Source organism: Perca flavescens, chromosome 11 (genome assembly GCF_004354835.1).
Source record: "Perca flavescens isolate YP-PL-M2 chromosome 11, PFLA_1.0, whole genome shotgun sequence".
Lineage (NCBI taxonomy): Eukaryota > Metazoa > Chordata > Actinopteri > Perciformes > Percidae > Perca > Perca flavescens.
The window spans coordinates 14,213,549-14,240,285 of NC_041341.1; the positions used below are offsets into that span (position 1 = coordinate 14,213,549).

At 41.0% G+C, this 26,737-nt stretch overlaps 1 protein-coding gene across 4 annotated transcripts; it reads left to right on the forward strand.

The window, feature by feature from the left end:
• The first annotated feature begins 905 nt into the window (after positions 1–905).
• si:ch211-269e2.1 (cohesin subunit SA-2) lies at positions 906–26,511 on the forward strand. 4 transcript variants are annotated; one of them, XM_028591644.1, is made up of 32 exons: positions 906–1,041; positions 1,543–1,638; positions 4,490–4,577; positions 7,282–7,446; positions 8,613–8,709; positions 8,828–8,904; positions 8,993–9,064; positions 10,611–10,815; positions 10,933–11,081; positions 11,182–11,255; positions 11,337–11,460; positions 11,614–11,712; positions 12,709–12,788; positions 12,868–12,975; positions 13,077–13,197; positions 13,294–13,411; positions 14,127–14,230; positions 14,837–14,929; positions 15,052–15,138; positions 15,826–16,047; positions 16,944–17,026; positions 17,117–17,204; positions 17,322–17,402; positions 17,838–17,930; positions 18,014–18,188; positions 20,529–20,665; positions 21,264–21,365; positions 21,458–21,609; positions 22,077–22,205; positions 23,570–23,760; positions 23,871–23,946; positions 25,064–26,511. In XM_028591644.1, exons 2-32 carry the CDS (start codon positions 1,589–1,591, stop codon positions 25,197–25,199), a joined length of 3,576 nt encoding a protein of 1,191 aa, XP_028447445.1. In that variant the 5' UTR covers positions 906–1,041; positions 1,543–1,588; the 3' UTR covers positions 25,200–26,511. The 4 variants fall into 4 exon arrangements, with proteins under 4 accessions (XP_028447445.1, XP_028447447.1, XP_028447446.1 ...); XM_028591646.1 differs by having other exon boundaries at positions 15,826–16,032; XM_028591645.1 differs by having other exon boundaries at positions 4,493–4,577.
• The last annotated feature ends 226 nt before the right edge of the window (positions 26,512–26,737 follow it).

The following is a 26,737-nucleotide window of genomic DNA, read 5'->3' on the forward strand; positions in this document are numbered from 1 at the left end:
ACAAATTACCCCCTGATATTCGCACTATCACAGATGTAGCTCTTTTTTAGGTCCAAACTCAAAACGTATCTGTTCTGTCTGGCCAATACATAGCAGTGGTGTGACAATTTCATTCTTTTGTTTCTGTGTAACCTTTTCTGATTTTATTTTTTATTATTTTCTATGTTCATTCTTTCTATTGTATGACATGTGTTTCTGATGTTAAGCACTTTGGATACCTGCTGGTTTTGTAAAGTGCTATATAAATAAATTTTGATTGATTGATTGATTGAACCAACAGCATTTATGTACTGCTTATGCATCATTACTAATGATCCAATATTATAATAATATTAAAAAAAAAAATTGGGGGGGAGGGGGGCATTTCTGCCTTTTTTGCATAGGCAGTTGTATCCTACTATTTTGAGGGATTTGTACTTTTTATTTGTATTTTTTTAGGATTAACCATCGCCTATGATTGGTGCCCTATATAGAGAACTGCTATGATGAGTAAATGGCGCCTCCTGCTGTTCAATAGGCTACCTGCAAAAGGTTAAATGATAAAATGCCACGACAGCTCCCTTCTGAATTAACAACTGCTGGTGTGGTTAATTAAAATGAAGGACACAGACGGGGCAACGTTAAGACACTGTGACACAATACGGTGTGCTGTAATGTTGTTATTAAAGCAATACATGACTCATGTCAGCAGAGTGCAGACTACCTCACGTCTCACGCGCCCTACAGATGTTTACAGTGTTGTGGTATGCACAAAGCAGAGACGGTTTGCAGAAAACCAAAACTAGGCTGTCACAGCCGCCGGGGGAGGGACTAAAGTGTGAGTGACGGTTTAGAATAACCAATCACGTATATTCGATTTGGTTCGCCAGCCAATCAGCAATGCTGTTAGGCTGTCCGTCAACTTGACTATGAGAGTTAGGTGAAAACAGGGACGATATGGACGATATTCGTGGCGGAAATGTTTTGTATTAATCTAACAGCCTTCGGATTTAAAATAGCACCTCAACGGGCATTAAGGAAGGATGAATCAGTGTGAAGAGGGTAAGTTTGAAAAGTTTAGGATAGGCGACCGACCTTTACCTGTCAGTCATCTTACAACGTTGCACACAACAGGGATAGCTACTTCAGGAAATTAGAACTGACGTTTTAGTTTTTAGGAAAACAAGTGTTAACTAGCAGTGCTGCAGGATAGCAGAGTGCTGTCGCAATAATTTAAATCCCAGCCAGCTCCTCCCTGTGTGTGTGTGTGTGTGTGTGTGTGTGTGTGTGTGTGTGTGTGTGTGTGTGTGTGTGTGTGTGTGTGTGTGTGTGTGTGTGTGTGTGTGTGTGTGTGTGTGTGAAGGTTTTGTTTTTTCATGTAGAGTAGCCACCCTAGGTGCAACCCCCTTTCACTGGGGATAGGGTAATTATCGGCCAGATATTCATAAATATAACAACCTCCTCTCTAGATGTTTAATATTGATCAAGTATCCATACGTTTTGCTGCACAAACTGTCTGCAATATCTCTGTTTGTACCCTACTTTATCATACTGTATTTCCAGATGCACAGACACACACCTGAGCCCTATGTAAAGATCTGAGGAGGAGATGATACCAGAGCCCACAGCTACGGCTGCATCCAGAGCCTCAGCGCAGACGTAAGTGTGTGTGTGTGTGTGTGTGTGTGTGTGTGTGTGTGTGTGAGTGTTTGACAGTGGTGAAAGAAGTACTCAGTTCCTTTACTTAAGTAAAAATAACAATATCCTGCATTCAACATTCTACTTGAGTAGAAGTGCATGAGAATTACCTGCAGTGCCCTTGAGCAAGGCACCATTCCCCTAACTGGTCAGGGAGCCTGACCATGGGCATCACCCTAACACAGGGGTCGGCAACCTTTTTGATATGAAGTGCCCTTTTCAAAATGTCTTGTTTATTAGTGTGCCATGTTAACATTAATTTTTTTATGACATCACATCAAAATGTAATATCCAGGGAATCTGTAATAATCAGGACCTTGTAATTATTATTATTATTGTATATTATTATTATGATTATGGAAACATGGTTTTAGTATGCAGTCCTGATTGGTGGAAAATGGGCTGACAAAAATATCACTGTCCAAGAGCCTGAAGCGAAAAGTTGTGGAAAAGCCCAGCTTTAATGATGAATGGACTGATAAGCAGGTCCTGTATGTCTCATTTTCAATGAAACGATGCTGTGGCAAAATAATAATAACACAACCAGCATCATTATCAAGAATGAAGAACACGACCATAACGATTGCGTTATTCACGTGCATATTAAGTAGCCACATGTATTTGTTTTGGTCTAATAATGCATCCATATTTACCGCTCCAGCGGAGAGGATGGTTTCTTCAGACAGCTTAAGTTTATAAGAATTTGTCCAAATTTCAAGATTCCCTGCAAACTAAGAAAAATAGACTACAAACCGACAGCTTTTCTTTTAGCTTGTTTTGTAAAAATTAGCTATTTGCAGAGTAGAGCTGTGTTTGCGTAAAACAGTGCGGTGGACAAGAGTGGACTGAGCAGACAGAGAAGATTGAAATCTCGCTTTCTACATGTTGATGCTGGTCTACACAGGTGAGTGCACTGATAAGTATTGACTTTTAACTAACGAAGGTTTAATTGTAGCCGCCTTACAGTAACGAGACTAGCGTTAGTTCATCTGCCCCATCGGCCGTTGGTAATCCTCTTTGTATTGTTCCCAGTCAGAGATATAAGTCAATCAAACTACCGTAAATAACAGGTCGCGCACAGGCGCCGATTTATGTTTTCCTCCGTGGGTGCTCACCATAGACAGTATATAATGGACCAACAGACCCCGTTGCTCTGGACGGAGACCAGTGAAGGCTATTAGAAGCACTTTTCCGGTGATGGCCAGCTTTACTGCGCAGCCTCCAACTGAGAGAATGTGACGTGAGCAACGTGTCTGAAAGTTGTAAGTCTTCTGGTAGCTGTGCCAAGAGAAATCTCAATCATTCCCAATCTTACAGATACGGAGACTGTAGGTGTATGTAAGGAGATAACATGGGCACAGGCTAATTATTGATCACTAACATGCTAGTTAACATTAGTAATTAAACCTAAACATCTCATGTAAGTCGAAACTGCCTGCGAGCTTCTCCTGTACTATACGGTAATTCCTCTACTATGCGACAGTAAGTCACTTGGTTATGACACAATCGTTAGCCTATTTTTACAAAAACGTCTGCTACGGAGCCATAACGTGAGGTACAAGGTAATGGAGCCTTTTATACATTGTCGTGTTTCTTTGGAACTAAACAACGGACAAATAGAGTCTTTAAACGCTTCAGATGTAAAGTTATTCGCAGTCAAGTGACGTAAAAAAAAATGGCGGTCAGCGGAATGCTAACATGAGGTGATGGCCAGTTAGCAACAAAATGGCGCCATGATGGCTCGAGTTCTGAAGCGAAGCTTACCCCCTTGGTGCTCACACGCGCACACAGTTAAAAAAAAAAAAGTAGTCAACAATGTTTGCATTTCAGAACCTTAGGAAATGGACAGCGGCCGACACAAACACACACGCCGTAAAGTAAGCTAGCTTTCAACTCAGGACAGCACCACTTCTCACAGATAAGATTGGAGATGAGAAGTTTAATCAGCTTCGTGGGAAATTATAAATCAATGCCACCGACATGACCAATCACACTATGACAGACGCTCCACTTAGCAGCACCTGCAATGTTTAATATTAAATTAATATAAAAATGAACTGGCAGTCTGGCACACGTGGGTGCTCAGTATTTTTCGTGGGTGCTCAAGCTCCGGAGCACCCAAGGTATCGGCATCTATGAGGTCGGCAACTGTGAACGTTGTAATTTGGCATGCGGATGGGAGAGTGCTTCAGCATTTCAACCATGATTTCAACACATCAATAACTCTCTTGCACACATATTGCCAGCGTGCCATTGGTTAAGGTCCCGCGTGCCCATGGTGGCACGCGTGCCTAAGGTTGCCGACCCCTGCCCTAACATCTCTTCACAACAACTGCATGTCTATGGGTCCTGGAAATACACAGCACTTACTAATAATTAGGCAAGGGGGATTGATTCAATAAATTCTTCTTCAAAATGTAAAAGTACTCACTGTGTACAATTCTCTTTTATATCATTAATTACATCATGGAGCCTTCTAGGTCCCGAAAGATGTTAATGTTTTTTTCTTTTTTCTGGGAGTAGGTGTAATAAGCAACATAACTTAAAAACACCTGATGGTATGTGGGGCCCTTGAACTATAACAACACATCCTATTTGAATAGGTTGATCATATTACGTCTGTAAAATAAAGGTAACTATAGCGGTTACATAAATGTAGTGGAGTAAATTATGAACTGAGATAAATTGGATATCCTTAAGTAAAGTACAGTACGTGTGTAAATGTACTTAGTTACTTCCATCACTGGTCCTTGAATGCTAATTTGTTTTTCTATTTTTGTAATTGTAAATTCCTCTTTTTTTGACTTCCTAGTAGGAACTCTCATGATGAGGCAAACTCCTCCGGGCCTGTCAATCACTCAGAGGATGAGTCGGGGAATGAGAACAGACAAAAGAGTGTGGTAGGTGTTGTGTTATTCATCAATTAGCATGCATGGTCCAAGACCTAGTAGTAGTAGTAGTAGTAGTAGTAGTAGTAGTAGTAGTAGTAGTAGTAGTAGTAGTAGTAGAACAGCAGTATGATGATACAAGGAAAGTACACAATATTCGAAGCATACATGCACAACCATATGATTCCTTCTTGGTAATTTAAAAACACAATAATGTAAATAATAAAATGTATGATGCCTGAATTTATTGCCACTGTTCATCATATCCCCAACCGGCCCGTCAGACACCGCCTACCAAGAGCCTGGGTCTGTCCGAGGTTTCTTTCCAAGAGGGAGTTTTTCCTCGCCACTGTCGCACTGCTTGCTCTTGAGGGAATTACTGGAATTGTTGGAATTGTTGGGGCTTTGTAAATTATAGAGTGTGGTCTAAACCTACTCTATCTGTAAAGTGTCTCGAGATAACTCTTGTTATGATTTGATACTATAACTAAAATTGAATTGAAATTGAATTGAATTCCATTTAGGCTGCTTCAGTTTCAGGGTCTTGATATTGTGCATGTTGGCAGACTGTGACCATGTTCATTTGTCAAAACGGGGCTAGCTGTCACACTGTCATGACTTACTGGGACACTTGGATAGAACAGAGCCATCCTTAATGTTATTAGTAACACCTGTGCTTTTCCTACTATCATAAGACACTATCTGCTGTAAAAAAAAAGGCCTGTAGTAGGGGTTTATTGCATATTTTAAGAGCTGAAACAATTATTGATTGACAACTATTTTAAATCACTTTTTTTTCAAGCAAAAATGCCAAATGTGAGGATTTGTTGCTTTTCTTTGTCATACATGATAGTCTTTGGGTATTGGACATTTGGTCATTTGAAGATGTCATGTTGGGCTCTGGGAAATTATAATGAGCTTTTTTTTCACATTATTTATGACATTTTTAATTTTGATTGATTGATTGATTAATCATGAAAATAATCGTTTTTTGCCGCCCTTGATATTTTCATATTTATCAAAACTGTTATTTTCTTAATTATAAAGCGAACACTTCCCTTTAATCATTAAAGTGATGGTTCGGAGTAATTTCACCCTAGAGTCCTTTGCACCATGACCTTGAGCCAAACACCCCCCCAGAAGCTTTTTTCAGCTGGGTCTAGCATTGGGAGAGTTAGCGTAGAGTAGCGTTATCAGCTGAATTGCTTAGCGCAGGGGCTAATGGACCCACGTTTGTATCTCGTAAATGACCCCACTAATAATGCCCGAAATGATACCAAACTTCTACACTAGTACAAATAGGTTATGTACTCATAAAACGATGGATTGGAAAGTTTGTAAGTACACCAGAAGTTTATAAACACTTGCATGCTCTCTTCTGCTCTCTGTTGCTGCTGCTCCTGCTGCTGCTACCTGCAGTTACAGTGCTTAGGGACGTCTACAAATTACTACACCGAAAAGAGATACAACAAAAATATTTATTAATTTAATGATTAAATAAGGTAATGTCTCCAAACTTACCTCAGTTATTACTTGTCTCCTGCTAGTTATACTACAGCACTTAGTTAAAAAAAAAAAAGTTAAATTAAAAAATATTTTTGTTTCATCTCTTTTCGGTGTAGTAATTTGTAGACAGCCCTAAGCACTCGTCTTACTGCCGGGAGTAAGCCCTGACTGCAGTACGCAGATCGAGGAGTTGCTCAATGTGCGGGCAGGCAGCGTCCGTCTGCGGGCAGCCAGCGTCCGTCCGCGGGCAGGCAGCCGGCAGGTTAGTCCGTCCAGACTTTCCCGATTGCCACTCCGCCTCTGCCTTAACAACTGTCAGTTGTTGTCTGGCGTTCCCCAGAGACCAGGGCTCATTTCCCGGGAGTCATGTTTGCTTTCCCCGTTCTTCTTTTCCTAAACCCAACCCCGTTCTTTTTTCCTTTTTACAATTCAAATATCATTATTTATTATAATCTATATATATAATCTATATTATATTATAAAGGTGTTGCATTGACGTTTGAGAATGTGCTGCCTGATGTCCGCCACCAGATGGCGCGCCCACGGAGTCAAACGTTTAGCTCCGCCCACATTTGGCCCAACCCCGATCTGCGTACTGCAGTCAGGTGCAATTGACAGCCGGCAGCAGCAGCAACAACGGAGAGCAGAAGCCAGCAGGCAAGTGTTCATAAACTTCTGGTGTACTTACAAACTTCCAAACAATCCATCGTTTTATGAGTACATAATCTATATGTACTACTGTAGACGTTTGGTATCATTTTGGGCATTATTAGTGGGGTCGTTTACCAGATACAAACGTGGGTCCATTAGCCCCTGCGCTAAGCAATTCAGCTGATAACGCTGCTACGCTAACTCTCCCAATGCTAGACCCAGCTGAAAAAAGCTTCTGGGGGGGGGGTGTTTGGCTCGAGGTCATGGTGCAAAGGACCCTAGGGTGAAATTACTCCGAACCATCACTTTAATGATAGATACAAATAGATAAACCATGTGTTGAAAGTTATTCATTAGTAGTGTTACTGAAGTGTGATGAGGCTTGTTAGTACCCAGCTGGAGGAGTGAAGCATCTGACTGACTCTCTTGAATTTGCACCTTGAATCATCAAGGTACTGTAATGGTAACACAGAGGAGTTTATCTGCTTATATAACAGAACACTGGTTATATAAACTCATATATTTTCTGTCTTATCTGCCACTTTTATAAAACCCACAGAGACGAAGAAAAAGACCGCACGAGGGCTCAGAGAATGTCAAGCGCAAAAGTGCCAAAGCCAGTCGCAGCAGTGTTAGCAGAGCAGGAGGCAGCCGCGGTAAACAGCGGCATGTGGAGGCCGTCACCCTGTTCGAAGTGGTCACCATGGGCAGGAGTGCAATGCAGGTAAGATTAGCTAAACCTCGCCTGTGATATATTTGCTTCTGCTCTTGATTGTCTTATATTTTGTAATTTGAAGATCAAAACTTTGTTTTTCTCAGAAGTAGTGCGAGAGACGTGCACACATTAGGTCACCTTTGATTTATAATAAAAGAATGATCATTCTGTTGGTAGGTTTACATACACATTAATATTCCAGGTATACTCAGGATATATTCAGCCAATGAGCAGCAAAAGTCTTCATATCCTGATTATAAAAACACCTGAATATAATAACTGGGATAATGTCATTATCAAAACATTAATATACAGTAAACACTCAGGGGTGTTTAACATTTTTTAGGCCAAGCACCACTTAGCTGAAAGAGAGACAGAGCAGGACCCCCCCCACTACATTGTATGAAATTAAGTTGCATATTAAACTGGGCATACAATATCATGTAGGGTAGCCTTTTGTGGTGCATAAACAACATACATGTAGACCCCTCTGCGTCTACGCCGGACCCTACGCCGTAGCCTGACGTGCACCTCTCGAAAAATGTAACTACACGTCGCGGCGACGCACGTAGCTCGGCCGTGGCTTGTTAGCGTTGCATTTGTCCCGACTCATTTCCTGGTTCTCCTCCATAAATCAAGGAGAGAATATTTCCCACTGTGGTCAGAAAGCACAGAGGAGACACTTTGTTTCTCTACTATGACTCTAGAGTCGCTATACTCGCTCCGAAGGTAATCGCCGGCACTCTCTCACTTCTCTCTACCACACACTCCCCACACACACACACATGCGGCTCGACGCACACACCAGCGCACAAGTATAAACATCTGGCCACTTTTTAAGGCTACGGCGAGAGCTCTGCGTGGAGCCGACGCACAACTATAAAAATACCTTTAAGCTTAACTGTATCTGTGGATGGCTACTTTAGTGGTTACCTTACATTACAGGCTGATAAGCCGGTCATCAATGTTGCGTATATGAAAAACAAATCACAAATAGGCCGATTTATCTTTGCTAATAATATGTTGGACTCGTGTTTATGTATATTCTTAGACATATTCACTTTTGAACTGTTTTTAAATGATTAAATAATAACTTGGGCCCCCACTGCAGTAACTCTGAGGACCCCCTGTTGAAGATCTCTGCTCTAATTGACTCTTGTGTGATGTCTGAGCAGGCGGTGATTGATGACTGGATCGAGGCTTATGTGACGGACAGAGACTCTTCTCTGCTCGATCTCATCAGCTTCTTCATCCAATGCTCTGGGTGTAAAGGCAAGCAGACACACACACACACACACACACACACACACACACACACACACACACACACACACACACACACACACACACACACACAATCAGGTGTATGTGTCCCTCCTGTCTCTCCCAGGTGTGGTCACAGCGGAGATGTGTCAGAGTAAAGAGGACAGTGAAGTCATGAGTAAGATGGTGGAGGAGCTGGATGAGGTAAGACGTCTTTAATCTGTGTTTCTTTTTGTTTCATCATCGGTTTTTAACACTTAAAACTGAAACTCTCTGGCTGTGTGTGTTCCAGGTCTCTGGTCTGCAGTATAAGAAGTTTCTGGCCTTTCCGTGGATCCTCACAGTCACGTGGCCCATGGACACAGTCAGTAGTACCTCCCTGTTTCATTGATTTTGTCCTTACATTTACATCGTTCACCTTCCTGTATCAGAGGGTCTCTATTAAAGGTGCTGTGGGTAGGATTGTGAAGATCCAGGACTTTGAACATCGACAACTTCTCAGTCCCTCCCCCCTTTCTGCTAAAGCCCAAACGGTTTCCTAAGCCCCTCCCCCTACAAGGTTGAGCTGTGCAGATAGAGCGCGTGTGAAGAGGGTGGGGAAGGGGAAGAAATCTATCTGCAGCTTGTGCGTGGGGAAGCGGAAGGGCAGGACGCTATGAAATGCGTGTGCCTGGGCAGTGATTGACACGCAGTTAGATACCCCCCCCTTGCCCTGATTGGTGCATCTAAACAGGGAGCGGTGGATTTTTGGCAAATCGTACTACAGGCTGTAGGTGGTGCCAGAGGAGCTGGATTTTTTTTTTATTACTAATTTCATGTTGTTCTACTCGAGCATAGGGTCAGTTTCAGCAAATGTGACAAAGTTAGTTTTATAAGGCTTACCTACTGCACCTTTAAATCACCTTCTTTCCCCACCGTATCGTCAATCAGATTTATAAGAGTGATCAACATGTCCGTTAAGTGCATTATTATATTCAACGAAAATTATTATGATATAATGATTATATTTGCACCACATTTACCCATCTAAAATGACTCACAAACCACTACCTCATTAAAATATTTACTATTCCGTTTCCAATAAAGACTAAGTAGGGAGCCTGATATGGAGTAGTAATTTGAGATATTAGACACCTTATATTCATAATTATTTTGGGTTGGTGTAGTGTAGTGGCTCATGACTGTAATTCACACACCTCTAGAGCAAAAAGATAGTATTTCATGGTGGGAGCAAAAAGTTGTGTCCATGCTTGAGATGCTAGATGTCTCATTCCATTGTAAATTTAGTTTGGAGTGCCATAAAGTGCATACATTTTATGCTTTGAATCCAAACCCTTGACATTAAAATGGCGGAAAGTAAACATAGGCAGCAACTTGGGAGTGATTTTGGATTTGTTCCAATACCTTTTATTTGTCCAGCGTGACTCATGTTTTGCAGGAACACCCTGTTAGATGTGTTCTCATTCACACCTGGAAGCTATACATAGTCTGAATTAGTAATCAGAGTTGGGGGTTAACGTCATAAAATAAGGGCCCTTGACAATCTTAGCATTAGTCTACCGTGTTAATACTGCTGTATTTTACTGTTCTCTGTACATGTTTTTTCCGTACCTGTTTGTTTCTTTATTGTGTACGCCAGTTTCTCTCCCCTGCTCAGTACTTGACCTCAGTTCACTGACCTTTGAGGGTGACCAACTTCTTTCTTTTTTTCCTTCTAACTGAACTGATATCCAATTGGTTTAAGCTCCAGAGTGATCCCTCACCCATCCAAACATACTCCTTCACATCAGGAAAGTAAAGATGCCAAATATTTGAACCTGTAAGTGACTCTCTTCTCTAACCTTCAAGTAATTGCTGCCCCCTCAAAGTGTGTTCTCTCCCTTTCTTCTCCTCCCTCCTCTTCACTGTAGGATAGTGTGGAGTATCCTCTGATACAATCTGGACCGTACGGACGCTGGTTCCACTCTGAGTTCTGTGACTTTGTGTCCGTGCTGGTGGCTCAGTGTCAGCACAGTGTCATATTTGACAGTTATCTGATGAACTCCCTCATCTCACTGCTCACCGAGCTGTCGGACTCTTACGTACGGGCTTTCAGACACACCTGCACGCTAGCAGGTAAGGAATAGAAAACACACACACACACACTCACATACACACACAGATACAGATACATAAATACATTCAATAAACTAATCTGTGCTATTTGGTTTTGATCTGGTCGTTTCTGTTAAGCGGTGAAGCTGCTGAGCTCTCTGGTGGCCGTGGCTCTGAGCCTGAGCGTCGGAATTGAAAACAGTCAGAAACTGCACGAGGTGCAGAAGACGAAGACGAGACAGAAAAGCACACTGCAACAGGAGAGAATACAGAAGAAGATCACAGAGGTAAGACCAGTGTCACTTGGTATCTGGCTGAGGATTTTATCTTTGCAGAATGTCTGACTCACTGTCTGGCTACTGTATGCCTTTCCTCATACTCTTCAAGCTGCAAGAGAAGAGGGCGGAGCTAGAGAGCATGATGGACATCATCTTCAAAGGAATTTTTCTAAAAAGATATCGGTAAGTGTTCCTCTGGCACTGTTGTGCATTAGACATTATCTCATTGAGTGTGGAGTTAATTTTGTGTGCGTGCCTGTGCAGCGATGTGCTTCCAGAAATCCGCTCTATCTGTATGGAGGAGTTGGGTTTGTGGATGAAGCTCTACAGTTCTGCATTTCTCACTGACAGCTACCTCAAATACATGGGCTGGATGATGCACGACAAGGTAAACAACAGCAAACATATCATTTAAGATAATGTGATGTAACGGAAAGATATCACAAAAATAGTGTCGATATTTTTGTTCATGATAAATCTTTTAGGATGAAGACAGACTGCCATCTATTGCTATGAAACTGACATGCATTCCATGTTTCAGATGCCAGATGTGCGTCTGAAGTGTGTGTTAGGTCTGCAGGGTTTGTATGGAGATCCTCCACTCCTCCCTAAACTGGACCTGTTCACCAGCCGCTTCAAGGTAAACTGTTCTGCTCAAAGCTGCATCAATGGATGATAACCACTACTGGTCAGAACAATATAAAAACAAGCTAACAAGTCATTAAATGTCAACGGTTTATAAAGTTGTATGGTGAATGTTAGCAAAAATGTGTATTTATTTACACATTTGAAGTTGTTTTTCAGGCCATCTGGCAAATGGAAGTCCATGATTTACTCTCCAATAATTCCTGCTAAAAAAATATCTGTCTCTTTAGCTGCTGGATTTTTGACTTTCTAAAAGTGTTTTAGGGCAGCTATAATCAATATATTTATAATAACAATAATGTATCAAATGACAATGTAAAAACACTGTGACGATGTGAAAGGGATCGGCTTTACGGAGCTTCATAGTGAGTTTCAGCTCATTGTTTAGCTGTCCGTCCTTAAACGTTACTGTTTTGGTTCCCTCTCACCGCGTTGATTTTGTTTCTACCTACCATCAGGGTTGAGCACTCATTTCAAGTTATTACAGTTAATGTCATTGGTATTGTATATGCAAATTTGCCTAGTGTCTATTTGGCTTCAACTATACATCACGTGGCCTGATTTTTCAGGTAGACACAAACAACTTTAAATCAATGATAATGTTTTTCTGTGACTTCTGGATGTGTAAATATGTAACTGGTTGGTAACAGGATTGCCATATCAAATTAAATGGTCATATGTCAACGTTCACAACTTATTTCCACGTTTGCTGCTTGAAATGAGGTTGATGAGAGCGGTGAGATTGAACCAAACAGTACATCCGCGGGTTATTTAACGTGAACAATGAGTTAAAAGAGACTAAGAAGTTCTGTAGTGATGCAGAGTTTGGTGATGAATCTGTGTTCGGCCTCACAAATGATGCTACAACCAGCCTTTTCACATTCCGCAGCGTTTGATTATCCAAAATATGAGTAATGCACATTTTGCTGTAGACCGACATGTTTCTATAAGCGTGTGCGCTAATGCATGATGTCTACTGTTTGTGTTCCAGGAGCGGATGATCTCCATGACTCTGGATAAGGACAATGAAGTCGCAGTGCAGACCATGAAACTGCTGCTTCTTATCTCCAAGTGAGTTTGTTGTTCTCATCATTTCCCTCAATATTTTTCTACTATTTTTCTTTGTATCAAACTACTTCTGACTCCTCAGAACATCTGATGATGTGCTCAGTACAAAGGACTACAAGCAGCTGCTCCAGTTTGTTTACTCTTCGCAGCGCCCTTTAGCGGCCACTGCAGGGGAGCTACTCTTCTCACGGTACGTTCACCTCCATCCCTGGAAAAACAAAACGAAGCGACAATAAAACAAACAAAGAAACGTTCATTAACATTTGCCTGGACGTTGTTGGTCTCCGTTAGGCTTCTCAACACTGTAGCCCCTGCCTCTGATACTCAGGATGAAATAAGTGAGGCGGAGGCACATAAACAACAAACCTCTGCCAGACTGAAGGCTCTGCTGCAGTTCTACCAGGAGTCTGAGGTGAAAACACACGGGCTGTTTCAAATCAAGGCTGTTGTTTTAGCTCAGGAAAATGACCAGGGATGGACTAACATGTCTGTCTGCGTACGCTTTCAGCTGCACAAGCATGTGGTGTACCTAGTGGACAGTCTGTGGGACTGTGGTGGAGCCCTGCTGAAGGACTGGCACACGCTCACATCTATACTGCTGCAGGACTCTTCCTCACACAGTCCAGGTAACTGTGATGTGTGTGTGTGTTTGTGTATTTGCAGGCAGGAGTGTAGTGTAGTTGGAATTCATTCTTAGACCACCAGAGCATTAGTTTGACTAATAATTTTGTTGATGGGATTCAAACTAGTTTTCTTTTGTATTACGAATAATAAGGACAAAAGCATACTTATTATATTTGTTTATAATTGTGCTGCTCCAGATGTGTTTTACACCGTAGCAAGCCACCATTTTATGGAAAATGTCTTTGGCAGCCAACACCCTATATACTGATACTGATAATGTTGTATGTGTGTCTATTGGATGCTTAAACACATCAGTGTTTCAGTGAATTTGCAACTGACTGAAGTAATAAATACTTATTTTCAGAAGAAAATGTATTTGTATTACAAATACTGTAGTTGTGTATTTTATTTTAATGTAATTGTAATCTTTTAAAGGGATGAAAACCTCTACATTCATAAATTAGGTTTTTTATTTTATTGTTTATTAAAAGACTTTTTGTAATACAGTATTTGCTTATTGTTAAGTTGGTTGGTCTCAGCCTCTTACAGCCAAATATGCTTCGTTTGCAGTAAAGTTGTGTGTGTGTGTGTGTGTGTGTGTGTGTGTGTGTGTGTGTGTGTGTGTGTGTGTGTGTGTGTGCTTGTGTGTGCTTGTGTGTGCTTGTGTGTGCGCTTGTGTGTGTGTGTGTGCGCTTGTGTGTGTGTGCGCGTGTGTAGGTCTTACTCAGGCAGAACAAGCAGTGCTTGTAGAGATCCTGGTAGCGTCGGTGCGTCAGGCTGCAGAGGGCCCAGCGCTGGCAGGAAGGAGTGGAGCCAAGAAGGTCAGTGCGTGATTAATCTCCATTTATGAGCAGAGATATATTAAGATATTTTAAATCAAAGTAGCAATACAAGAGTGTGAAATTGTAAAAGCATGTTTCACCCAGTGGTGTCCTTCTGCTTCACAAATTTTGTATTCTTCGTTTAGAATTTTCTCCAGTCTTTGCTTTTTTTGTGAAATATTGGATGAAATACAAGCCTAAAGTTTAGAAAACACTGGTTTAATCTAAATTGTATTGCATTTTCTAATCTTTTATGGTTTTTAATGTAAAATCTTAATCTGAAAAGTATTAACTAGTAACTAAAGCTGTTAAAAATGTAGTGGAATCAAAGTACTACATTTGTTTTGAGATGTAGTAGAGTAGAAGCATAAAATGGAAAAACTACAAGTACCCCAAAATTGAACTTAAGTACAGTTCTTGAGTGAATTTACTTAGTTTTGTTCCACCGGTGTTTGTGAGACGGTTGGCATTGATAAATATAGCAATATACTATATATAAATAACTATATAATAACTATATAAATCTGATGTTATAGAAGTACTGAAACATGTTGAACATATTTAAATATATTTTAATAAACAGGCCTGTTTGTTTTAATGTGTCAGGTAATGAATGCCAGAGAAAAGAAAATTCAGCTTGATGACTGTACTAAGCTCACTGATCATCTCCTTGTGGTGCTTCCTAAGTTACTGTCCAAGGTATTTATTCCTTTTATATGTAACTGTCAATATATTAGTCAACATTCAGATCTCCGTGCTGCACAATTAGATTCTGGGCTTTATATTATGATAAGGTGTAGATGATGTTGTTGTTTGTGCAGTTTTCAGGTAGTTGTGACATTGTTGCTTCCCTGATGAAGATTCCTCAGTACTTCCTCTCGGAGTGTCCTGAGGCTGACCACACACAGGTCTGCATCCCAGCCTTTCAACCAACACAAACAGTGTCATGAATAACGAAATCAAACATGAATGGGGTGACAGTTTCTTCACCTTTTTGATTGTATTGTTTTTGTTACTATTAAAGTACTCATATTATGCTCATTTTCAGGTTCATAATTGTATTTAGAGGTTGTATCAGAATAGGTTTACATGGTTTAATTTTCAAAAAACACATATTGTTGTTGTACTGCACATTGCTGCAGCTCCTCTTTTCACCCTGTGTGTTGAGCTCTTTAGCTACAGAGTGAGGCATCTCACTTCTATTCCATCTTTGTTGGGAGTCGCACATGCGCAGTAGCTAGGTTAGCACTACTAGCTAATCAGAAGCAGAGTATGAGGGCGTGCCACGCTAGCAGCTAGGCGAACATTATAACGTTTGTTACAAAGTGACGCGTGTTTGTCACGGAAGTAAAGGCTGGACTACAATGGAGCCGTTTGGAGCAGTTGGTGAACAGTGTTTTCTGTTGGAGATGGTAAGTCCCTTTGGGGTGGACTTTGGGCTTTTTCACTTTGGAAGCCTATTACATGGACAAAAAAGATATATAACACAATAAAGGAAAGGGAAAACGCCACAAAGCATAATATGAGCACTTTAACACAGTCGTGTTAACCAAAGTATAGGAGTTAGTCTGCGTTTTTCTTGTCCTCTTCCTCAGGCTGTATCTGGCCTGACGGCAGAGATGGGGGCTGTTTTGGACCGCCACTCGGGCCCCCCTGTTCTGGAGGCTGCAGCCCGTACGTTCCTCAGTCTGTGTGGGGAGGAGACGGCCTGGTGCTCCGTGGCCCGGGCCGCCAGAGACACTCTGGTCCAGCGCTGGGTGGATCGACTGACCGCACTGCTGGGGGACACCGTATCACTTAAGGTGATAAAAGCATTAGTGCATAACTATTTTATATCAATGAACATCCGTTACATCCAAGCCATTGCCAAATTAGTTGACACAAAGCTAATTAAGACTATCGGCTTCACAAAACTGTGAAAAACTGTATTTCTCAGCATGGCTGTGTTTAGAAATTTGTGTCGTCCGGCGACTTTTGCGCGCAGAAACTTGAGTAAAGATAATTAATTACTCGAAGAAGTGCTTTTGGTCAGTCAGCGTTCTCTGTCACAGCATCTAAAGACTGGAATATGTTGCCAATGCAGATAAGAGAAGTAAATACTTCAGCTTGAAGAACTGGCTTATTGATAATCAGATATGTTGCTGCACATTAGACTGCTGACTGCCTTTTGACTTTTGCTGCCTGCCTGCAGATTTGTGTTGTTTTGTTGCTTGCTGTCTGATGTGTTGTGTTCGTTACTTGTTGTTGTGCATTGTGTCTGCTTGAATATTGGTCTGTGTATGTTACGTTTACGTGCTGACTGTCTTAAGTCATTTTATGGTATTTTATTTTTTTAAGGATGCTATTTTAAAACTAGCCAGGGACAACAGATGAAAATTAGCCTGCTGAGCTAACTCTGGCTCATTTATAGTTAGTTTGCTGTTTATTAATGAGCACTGTCCCTGTCAAATAAACAAAGAAATGAAATGTTTATTTGTAAACCCTATTTTTCTATATGAAGTCCTGCATTCTTTCGCCTCTTCAGGCCTCTAAAAACCTTAAATCAAACAAAGAATAAAAGTCACTCATTGGTTGAACTGATGTCCACACTAAGGCCATAACCTGTAATAAGTGGTCACGAGTACTTCATTCTAAGGGGTGCCAAACACCCATGTTTGCAAAGAATAAAGAGCCTTGACAAGATGTCTCATTATTTCCTATTCCTCTGTCGTAGGGTGAGAGTCAGAGTTTCTCTGCTGACGAGGAGAAAACTGGAGAGATTTTAGCTGCACTGAAGAAACTCCGAGCTTTCCACAAGTAAGATTTGAGAGCTGTTTGTGCCCACAATATTCTGCTAGTGATGTCTATTTATTGGCTGTGCATATGTTTTCCTTCATGTTTTGTTAGCTGTCATGACCTCCTCAAGTGGAACGTGTTTGAGCTGTTGTCTCCTCTCCTGTCAGTGGAGAGCAGCGAGGGAGGAGCCCCGCCTGAGGTACCCACACTGCTTCTTTCAAATCATTTTTTGTGCAAGGGTTTTGGACTTATTTATTCAGCGCCCTTTCTATTCTAAGTCTCCTCACATTTTCTCCCTCTTCATTTTCGTCTGAAGGTGCTGCTGGAGGTGCTGCAGTGTCTGTGTTACTGCATGCTCTGGTCTCTCAACACCAGTACTGAAACGTTAACCTCCAGAGTGAGTTACATCTGCTTCACTTTTTCGGGTGTTACGCTGGTGCTTTTAACTAGAATGAATATAAAGATTTAGATCTAAGACAATAAGAAATCTGGATGAATAGCAGAAGTAGTGGAATGACTAATCAGCAACTATTTCGATAATAGATATATCCTTTAGGTGGTCTTTTAAACAGTTAACATCTCTCTTCCAAATGTAAATATTTGCAGGTAAAAAATACTGCACTATTTGTCACTTATCAGTGTGCCTTTGTTCTGAAACCCTGTGTGTGTGTGTGTGTGTGTGTGTGTGTGTGTGTGTGTGTGTGTGTGTGTGTGTGTGTGTGTGTGTGTGTGTGTGTGTGTGTGTGTGTGTGTGTGTGTGTGTGTGTGTGTGTGTGTGTGTGTGTGTGTGTGTGTGTGTGTGTGTGTGTGTGTGTGTGTGTGTGTGTTTTAGGAGAAAGCTGTGGCCCAGAGACTCCAGCTGCGTCTCTTCTGTGAGAGGGGTAATCGATGTCTCTCCCACTCTGACCACAGCGTGCGGCAGCAGGTAAACTAATGTTTTATCAATAATGGCACCATTTATTTTTTCTTTTCACCTTTCTAACTTCCTCTCCATCTTTCCCATATTAGGCTTTTCTGGGTGTCTGTGACGTTCTGACGGCTCATTCCTACCAGCTACAGGTGTGGGATCCCTCCTCCTTTGGTCCGCTGCTCTACACTCCCAGTCCCAAACTGCAGAGGGCGCTGTTGACCTTTGTGTGCATGCACGTCTTTGTTGGACCGGACTGCGACAGCCAGAGCAGCGGTGAGACATCGGCCTGTTTACATGAAAATACAGTACAGGCCAAAAGTTTGGACACACCTTCTCATTCAATGCGTTTCCTTTATTTTCATGACTATTTACATTGTAGATTCTCACTGAAGGCATCAAAACTATGAATGAACACATATGGAATTCTGTACTTAACAAAAAAGTGTGAAATAACTGAAAACATGTCTTATATTTTAGATTCTTCAAAGTAGCCATCCTTTGCTTTTTTTGATAACTCTGCAAACCCTTGGTGTTCTCTCAATGAGCTTCATGAGGTAGTCACCTGAAATGGTTTTCACTTCACAGGTGTGCTTTGTCAGGGTTAATTAGTGGAATTTTTTCCTTTTATTAATAAAAAAAAAAAGCAAAGGGTGGCTACTTTGAAGAATCTAAAATATAAAGACATGTTTTCAGTTATTTTACACTTTTTTGTTAAGTACATAATTCCATATTTGTTCATTCATAGTTTTGATGCCTTCAGTGAGAATCTACAATGTAGATAGTCATGAAAATAAAAATGAAACTCATTGAATGAGAAGGTGTGTCCAAACTTTTGGCCTGTACTGTGTGTTTTGCTTTTTGTTCCTCTACTTGGATGTTTGAGCTTCACTGTGCACAACGATTTAATGTGCAGAGTTTGACACCCAACAATTTTTTTGTCACATTCATCTGCTAATGTTTGTTTTTCTCTGCCCACCTTAAATCTGAGTTTAAATAAACGAGCTTATATGTTTGCATATCCATACATTCTGTACATTTGGTGATGAGGTAAAAAAGAGTAGATGTAATTCAATAAGATTTCAACAAGCTAATTGAACTTTTTTTTTGTGGAAAAACCAATGGATAATTTGACCTCTTTTGGGTGTGGAACGGTTATTTAAATGAAACCATGTGAGTAGTTCAGAGGGAAAAGTCTCTTTGGTGGAGCTGCTAACAGCTCATAGGTCAAAATGTTTGGAAACCGCTGGTTTATTTCTTAATACATCGTATTTACATCGTATACATCGTATAACCCTCGTACAAAACATGGTAGATTATTCTAATTTTTTTTCATGCTACATATCAATCTGAAAAGCTATCATAACTGCAGTTTTTAAACAAATATAGGAGTAAAAAATATGATATTTTCCTCTGAAATGTAGAAGGGTAAAAGCATAGCAAAGTACAAGCTTAGCTCTGCTATGCAAGTAAGATGGTTAACTGTTTTGTGACGTTTCTATTCTCACACAGCTGCCTCGCAGTGGTGTGTTTGACAAACATGTACCCAGGCAGTGTGTGGGACACCCAGGAGTAAACACAGTGCAGTATTTACACAGCAGATGGCACTCTCACCCTGTCGGAGCTCAGCGACTTTTCTCGGGGCCTGCGGTGCTCTAAGTGAAGCATTGATTCAGTGAGCTGCTCGACGTGGTAAAAACATGCAGATATTAAATGCATGGCCACACATTTGGCTTAATAACTCACTGCAGAGCTGCCCGCTGACCATAAATGGGGTCTGATTTCCAACCTGACCTGACAATTGACCCTCAATTACAAAGGAAGCCCTGTTAATATCCTCCGACTGAAAGTGGCTGGACTAATTTGCGTGAAAGGATGTTAGGCTTTGTTATGCAAAGCGATGCAGCCTGTAAATTGATGACGGCATTATGTTCCCGTCTGTTCTAAAATGAGAAAAACAAGATTGACATGATGGAAATATATAGTGTTTTCTTTGTAAAGTCCTGCAGGTAAACTTATGAATCCATTCATGGCGGACTGTAACTAAGACACTTTATTATATTTACAATAGCTTCTACGTTCAGAAACATATTGCATCCGAATATGGAATAGTCCAGAGAAGTCAATAGCGGTCCTGGTGGGAATCTCTTAAATGTTCAACCAAATATAATACAGGATTATTGGTTTTTGAACATGTAATAAAAAGCTATTGTTTTATTGGATTTGCCTGGTAACAGTTTTTATATAGTATAGACAGTGTTTTCTATTAGCTGCTGGATCACAGATCACTCGGAGGGCAAAGGCACTGAGTTAAATCATAAAATCAGGGCAATCTCTTTCCGTGAGAAAATTCCATTAACTCTGGCTCACCTCTGAGCCTGTTTTATTAGCCTTGTGAAAGATTGAAGCCACATGGTGTCACAACCATAACTCTAGTCTTATGTTATCTTTGATTTCCACCTGCTAAAGCCATTCTCCTCAAACTAACTAAACCACTCTGCTTTGTTCTTTTCTTTTCTGTTATATGATTTCTCATGATTAATCACTCTCTTCCCCCTTCATTCGCGCTCAACTTCACATCCAACCACACGCTTCAACTCCACCCGGCTCCCTCAGTCCGTGAAAACTCTGAAGTGGAGAGGCTGGAGGACCTTCACAAACGAAGAAATCTGCTGGCGGCCTTCTGCAAACTGATAGTGCATGGAGTGCTGGAGATGAGCATGGCAGCTGAGGTCTTCATGTACTATGTGAAGGTAAAGGCCCAGTTTGATCTTATGTGTATCAGCTTCCCTGCCAAAAGTTAGATGAGAAGATAGATACCACTCTTATGTCTGTACAGTAAATGCAGTATAAAGCTACAAGCCAGAAGCCAGTTAGCTCAGAATAAAGCCTGGAAGCAGGAAGAAACGGCTAGCCCCCCCCCCCGATAGCTCAGTTGGTAGAGCGGGCGCCCATATATAGAGGTTTACTCCTCGACGCAGCGGGCCCGGGTTTGACTCCAACTTCGGCCCTTTGCTGCATGTCATCCCCCCACCCCCCTCTCTCTCCCCTTTCATGTCTTCAGCTGTCCTGTCAAAATAAAGGACGAAAATGCCCCCCAAAAACAAAATCTCCCTGCCAGCAAAGAAATATGTCTCCATAAAACCCCAACTTGTCCTTTTTACACTTTAGTTTTGAAGGGCTCAAACAAACAGCCTGTTAATTGGATCATATTAGACGGACAGACAGAGTGGTATCGATCTAATCCAGCTCTCGCGTATTTTCCTGAATTTCTACTCAACTATTTCTTTAGTACATATACTACAGACATCTCACTGGAGCATCCATTTTAATTTCCCCGTTTGTCCCCAGTACTATAACGACTTCGGAGACATCATCAAGGAGATGATGTACAGGACCAGACAGATGGATAGAATAGAGAGTGCTCGGACACTGGTGCTCTGTTTGCAGCAGGTATAGTTGCTTCTTACACATCCTAAAAATGTGCCTCGGCTGCACACTGCAAAGCTGCAGGCTGCTGATGTGTTTTTCTTCTCTTTCCTCAGCTGTTTGTCCGTCTGAAGCAAGAGCAGGAGAGCGGCGGTAGGGCTCACCCAGGGGTCCAGACCTTCACCTGCATCAAAGAGCTCGCCAGGCGGTTCGCCCTCACCTTCGGGGACCTCGTCAAGTTTCGCGAGTGTGTCGTCATGATCCACAGGTCGGCACGGGCTCTTGTTTCGCAAGACTTTTGCTAGATCAACAAAGACAGGAGTTTTTTTTTTTTTTTTTTTTTTTTTTTGTTTGAATTGGAAGCATTTCTAAAAACTGTAAAACCAACAGTCGATTAAACACAACACATTAATGATATGGACTACAAAACTGGAAAATACGAGATACCATGAACAGTAATTAGTCCAAAGGTATCATAAAAATCCAATATGATTTACAGTAACGGAAGTAGTGGTCACGGAAGGCTTGTATCATGTGGACGCGCCGACAGTTAGTTGTCATTACTCATGGGGGGGACAGAAACTACGCACTGTAGCTTTAAGTCTCAATAGTAAGTACAACACAGAATTTTTTTTTTACATATTTTTTTTTGGAATCAGAATCTGTTTTTTTTTGTGTGTGTGTGTAAACTCTGTGTGTGTGTGTGTGTGTGTGTGTGTGTGTTAATACCTGCAGGAACGGCATAGAGTTTGTGTTCCAAGAGTTTAGTCAGACCCCAGAAACACCTACGCCACCGTACCTCTCCTACCTGACCATCCTCAGTGAGTTCTCCGGCAAACTCCTCAAACCGGACAAGAAAACAGTGTAAGTGCTGCATGAAACGTACAGGTTTCAGAGATGCACCAATGGACCGGCCGGTGACCGGAATTGGCCGGTTTTTACGTGCTCAGCCATGACCGGCGACCGGCAGGTCAGTCTGACATATGTCGATTTCATGCCGGTCAACGCTACAATTAACCGACAACATAAGTTCTACGCGTTACAGTTCTCAAGGACGCACGCACACACGGACGCCACAGCACAGTCTCTCTTTTTTTCTTTCTCTCAACTTTTCCGTAGTGATGTGCGGATCGATACTAAAGTATCGATATTTACGATCCCAACGTCTCCTGCTCTAGTATCGATTCTCATATAAAAAGATCGATATTTAAACTCAGTAATTTGGAGTGAGTGTTTATGTTATCATAAGTCACCTGAAAAGTCTAATTATATCCGGTTAGGGGAAGGAACTACTTCTCCTTCCGCCGGTCAGTTGTGTGTGCACTGCGGCTCTGTGACGGAGCCGGCCGCTGCAACAGCCCCCTTCTTTAATTTCCCGCTACGAAGACTGCAGACTGCAGAGTGACTATGGCTGACCACAAAAGGAGTCATGTCTGGCTGTATTTTAGCTGTGAAGACAGCAGCGACGCTGTGTGTGGACATTTTTTTTTATTTGTGTGTAATTTTCAACCTGTTTTACTGTACAAGTCTCTGAGATTTTCTTTATAATTAAATAATATGAGAGTAGTTTATTGTCTTGTCATTATGCAGTTATAGCCTACTTTGGAATTGGTAAGCCTACAGCCTACTTTTTTACTTTACTTGAAACTATTTGTCACATCACACTACAAATGAAATACGTAAAAAGTATTGGTATCGGCAATACCAGCCTGGGTATTACTTGGTATCGGATCGAATAGGAATTAAGTGGTATCGCACATCACAACTTTTCCGCCGTGTGTGGCGCGTACCCGCTCGCGGTGTGAAGCGCGTGTCCGCGCTATTCTCACACATGTCGGGAACCTCGGGATTTAACCTGCAACACGTCAGCTGTTTGGAAATTCTTCAGCGTGTGTGCAGAAGATAACAAGTTTGCAACACCTGCAAGGAAAAAGTAGGGCGTGGATGGACGACACCAAAAACCCAAATCACATTTCTTTTAGTTGGATATTGGATGTGAAAAGAAGGAAATGGTTCTAACATTGCACTTTAGATGTGTGTGTGAATTTCCCACACCAGGAGTAATTTATATAGTTCTATTTTATAGTGATCCATTGGTTAGAAAAAATGAAATCGGAATCGGCTAAAATCGGAATCGGCCTCGAAAGTTGTAATCGGTGCATCTCTAACAGGTTTCTTTGCGATGCTGTCAGCTTGGCCTTCTGAAAGTCTTGTTCTCGTCTGTGCAGGTTCTCCTACCTGCAGAAGCACACCGCAGAGCACGTCATTGACCTCAGGGAGGAGAGCTGGCAGCCACTCATCTACTACCGGGCTTCTCTGTTGGCTGCGGCTGAAGGAGAAGACGCTGTGTCCTACGTTAGCTCCGACAGAAAGCTGTACCCGCCCAATCGCTCTCCCTTCTCCAAACAAAAACTAGAAGGTGCTACACCTGAACATCGAAATCAAGCACAGAAGTTGTGTGTCCTTATTGTCACCAGCTGCATCATGTATTTATCTTTCTTTCTTTTTTATTTATTTATTTTTTTTTAGGAAGCAAGTCCCCCTGCGCGTTCAGCCCTGTCGATTCCAAGGCTAGTAAAGTTCACAGGTCCAGCTTCAGTTCAAGGTGAACGATTCTTTTTACATTTCATAAACCAGTTACACAGCAAATCTTCTCCACCTCGATCATACTAATAACCGGGGCTTTAAACTCACTTTTTTGATCACCAGCCAACATTGCTAGTCGATTTTTTTTTATTTTTTTTTAAGTTACCAGCCAATCAGACTTTCCACTAGCCATGTTTGTTTTAGTTTTTCTCCTAACTAACTTTACTACTTAATTTCAGCTCCTCTGGTTTGTAGCGTAGCTCGTAGTCGATACCGCACACACGCTAGGCATGTAGCCAACGGTTCTATGACACGTCACAACATAGTGTTCGTGGGAAATGTAGGATTAGTACTACGAGCAGTGTTGCCAGATAAAGATTACAGTTCCAAACCAAACATGCACAAAACCGCCCTAATGTTTTGGCGGAAAACGGACCAAATCTGGCAACATTGACTTGTTTTTGTGCTCATATTATGCTTTTTGCCGTTTTCCCTTTACTTGATTGTGTTATATATCTTTTTGTGCATGTTATAGGTTTATAAAGTGAAAAAGCCCAAAGTCCACTCCAAAGGGACTTACCATCTCCAACAGAAAACACTGTTCACAAACTGCTCGAAACAGCTCTATTGTAGCCCAGCCTTTACTTCCATGACGAACATGCGTCGCTTTGTAACCCACGTTATAATGTTCGCCTAGCTGCTAGCGTGGCACACCCTCATACTCTGCTTCTGATTAGCTAGTAGTGCTAACCTAGCTACTGCGCATGTGCGACTCCCAACAAAGATGGAACAGAAGTGAGATGTCTCACTCTGTAGCTAAAACAGAGAGCTCAACACACAGGGTGAAAAGAGGAGCTGCAGCAATGTGCAGTACAACAAAAATATGGTGTTTTTTGAAAATGTAACCATGTAAACCTATTCCGTTACAACTTCTAAATACAATTATGAACCTGAAAATCAGCATAATATGAGCACTTTAAACAGACGCAGTGTTGTTTGCTTGATTCATCACTAGCCAAATTGGCTATTAACTTTACAACGTTACCAGCCAAAATTAATTTTTAACCACATTTGGCGGGTTGGCGGGTGTCAATTTAAAGTCCTGCTAATGACTGTAACCTCATCTAACTCCTCAGCAATCAGGAAAGGACGGCTGACGTGGATCCCTTTTCTGTCCCAGTGGAACCTCCTGCAAAAAGCCTGAACATCGAGGGATCTGTCCTCAGCGCCGGAAACGAGGCGGATGATGACACTGTGGAAGTTGAACTGTAACAATTAGGAAGTTGTAGGAGAATCGGTGCTTCGTTTTCCTTTTTTTTTTTTTTTTTTTTTTTGTCTTCTCTTTGCTGATGTGCAGACTTCCCAGCGTCCATTTTTGCAGTACATAATGTTTTGTATGAGGACATAGTTTTAAAGGATAACTCTGCGATATTACATTTTTTTCTCATTGTCAACAAATCCCATGAAAAACAAAAAACCACAAAGAATTTATCTTACTATTACTTGTGCAGCTAAAGCCTGATACATCTTATTCGTCTGTGCCATAAACTTCAGTTGTTGCCCAAAAAAGTTAAAAACACATCAAAGATCCACACTGTTGCACTAAATCAGCTGTTCTCCATCTTTTGGTACCCCGTCATATATGTCCCTTGGAATAATTTGACGTTGCCTATTTTCTTTTACACTTCTATGTCTTAGTTCTGTGAAAGAACACAAGAGAAATGTATTAGAAAGATATTAGCCATGTATTAATAATATCATAATAATAACATACAGATTAAGAGTTATGTATTTGTTAGATTAAAATGTAATCTATAAACTATTATAGATTTAAAAATAAAAACATTTGTTGACCTATGAAGCTTTTAGTGGAAAAAAAAGTAATACAAATTTATATATTGTGATCATTTCAATGAATGGAATCTGAAAGCTTTTCACAGACCCCTGGGGGTGCCCGTACCTCACTGGACTGAATGATGTTATCCTACATTACAAAGAACATGGGAACTGTAGTTTACTAGATCACCAAATTATGTATTAATCCACAGATAAAGAGTGCCCAACCTTTTACTCCCAAATAACACTCCGGAGTAACACAAAACTAAAGTTCCCAGCTGTTTAAGTAAATTACTGAGCCGATTTAAAACAAAACAAACTATTTAGTTGTGATCAGTTTTTAAAGATTTAACATTTTCAGTAGAAACTAATTGAGATTAGGGTCTTTTCATGGGATTTGTTAAAAGGGAGAAATATATAGAATAACAATAGTCTTACTCTTTAAACAATGTCTAAGCTCAAGTATATTTTATTCACAGACCAAGTAAATCAGTATGTGTAAAGCTTTTTTTCCCCGTATACACTACAATCTGCAATATACTTGAATGTTACAAGTAACACTAAATGATCTAGCTTTAAATTTCACATTTGGATTACACTCCGGTCCAAGATTTGTATGTACATTGAGAATTTTGCTTAATTGTCCTGCCTGCCACTTTAGTATTGCTCCTTATTGCCAAAAACTACTCATGTATTGCTGTAAATCAATTTAAATTAATAAATAAGCCATCATTTTTCCAAGCTGTAATATATTTTTTTTAACATGTTCATTTCTAGAAATGCCTTTGTGTTTCACTTAATACCCATGAAGACATTTTACAAGTAATTCACTGCATTTAACATCTGTATTTATGATTGTGTACAGCAGCAGCAGCTGTATGGTAATGGGTAAATATCATGGTGTTCCTTTGGTATTAAGCTGACGGACATCTATAGGATGCAAAATCTAACGGTGAGCATATCAAAAACAGTTT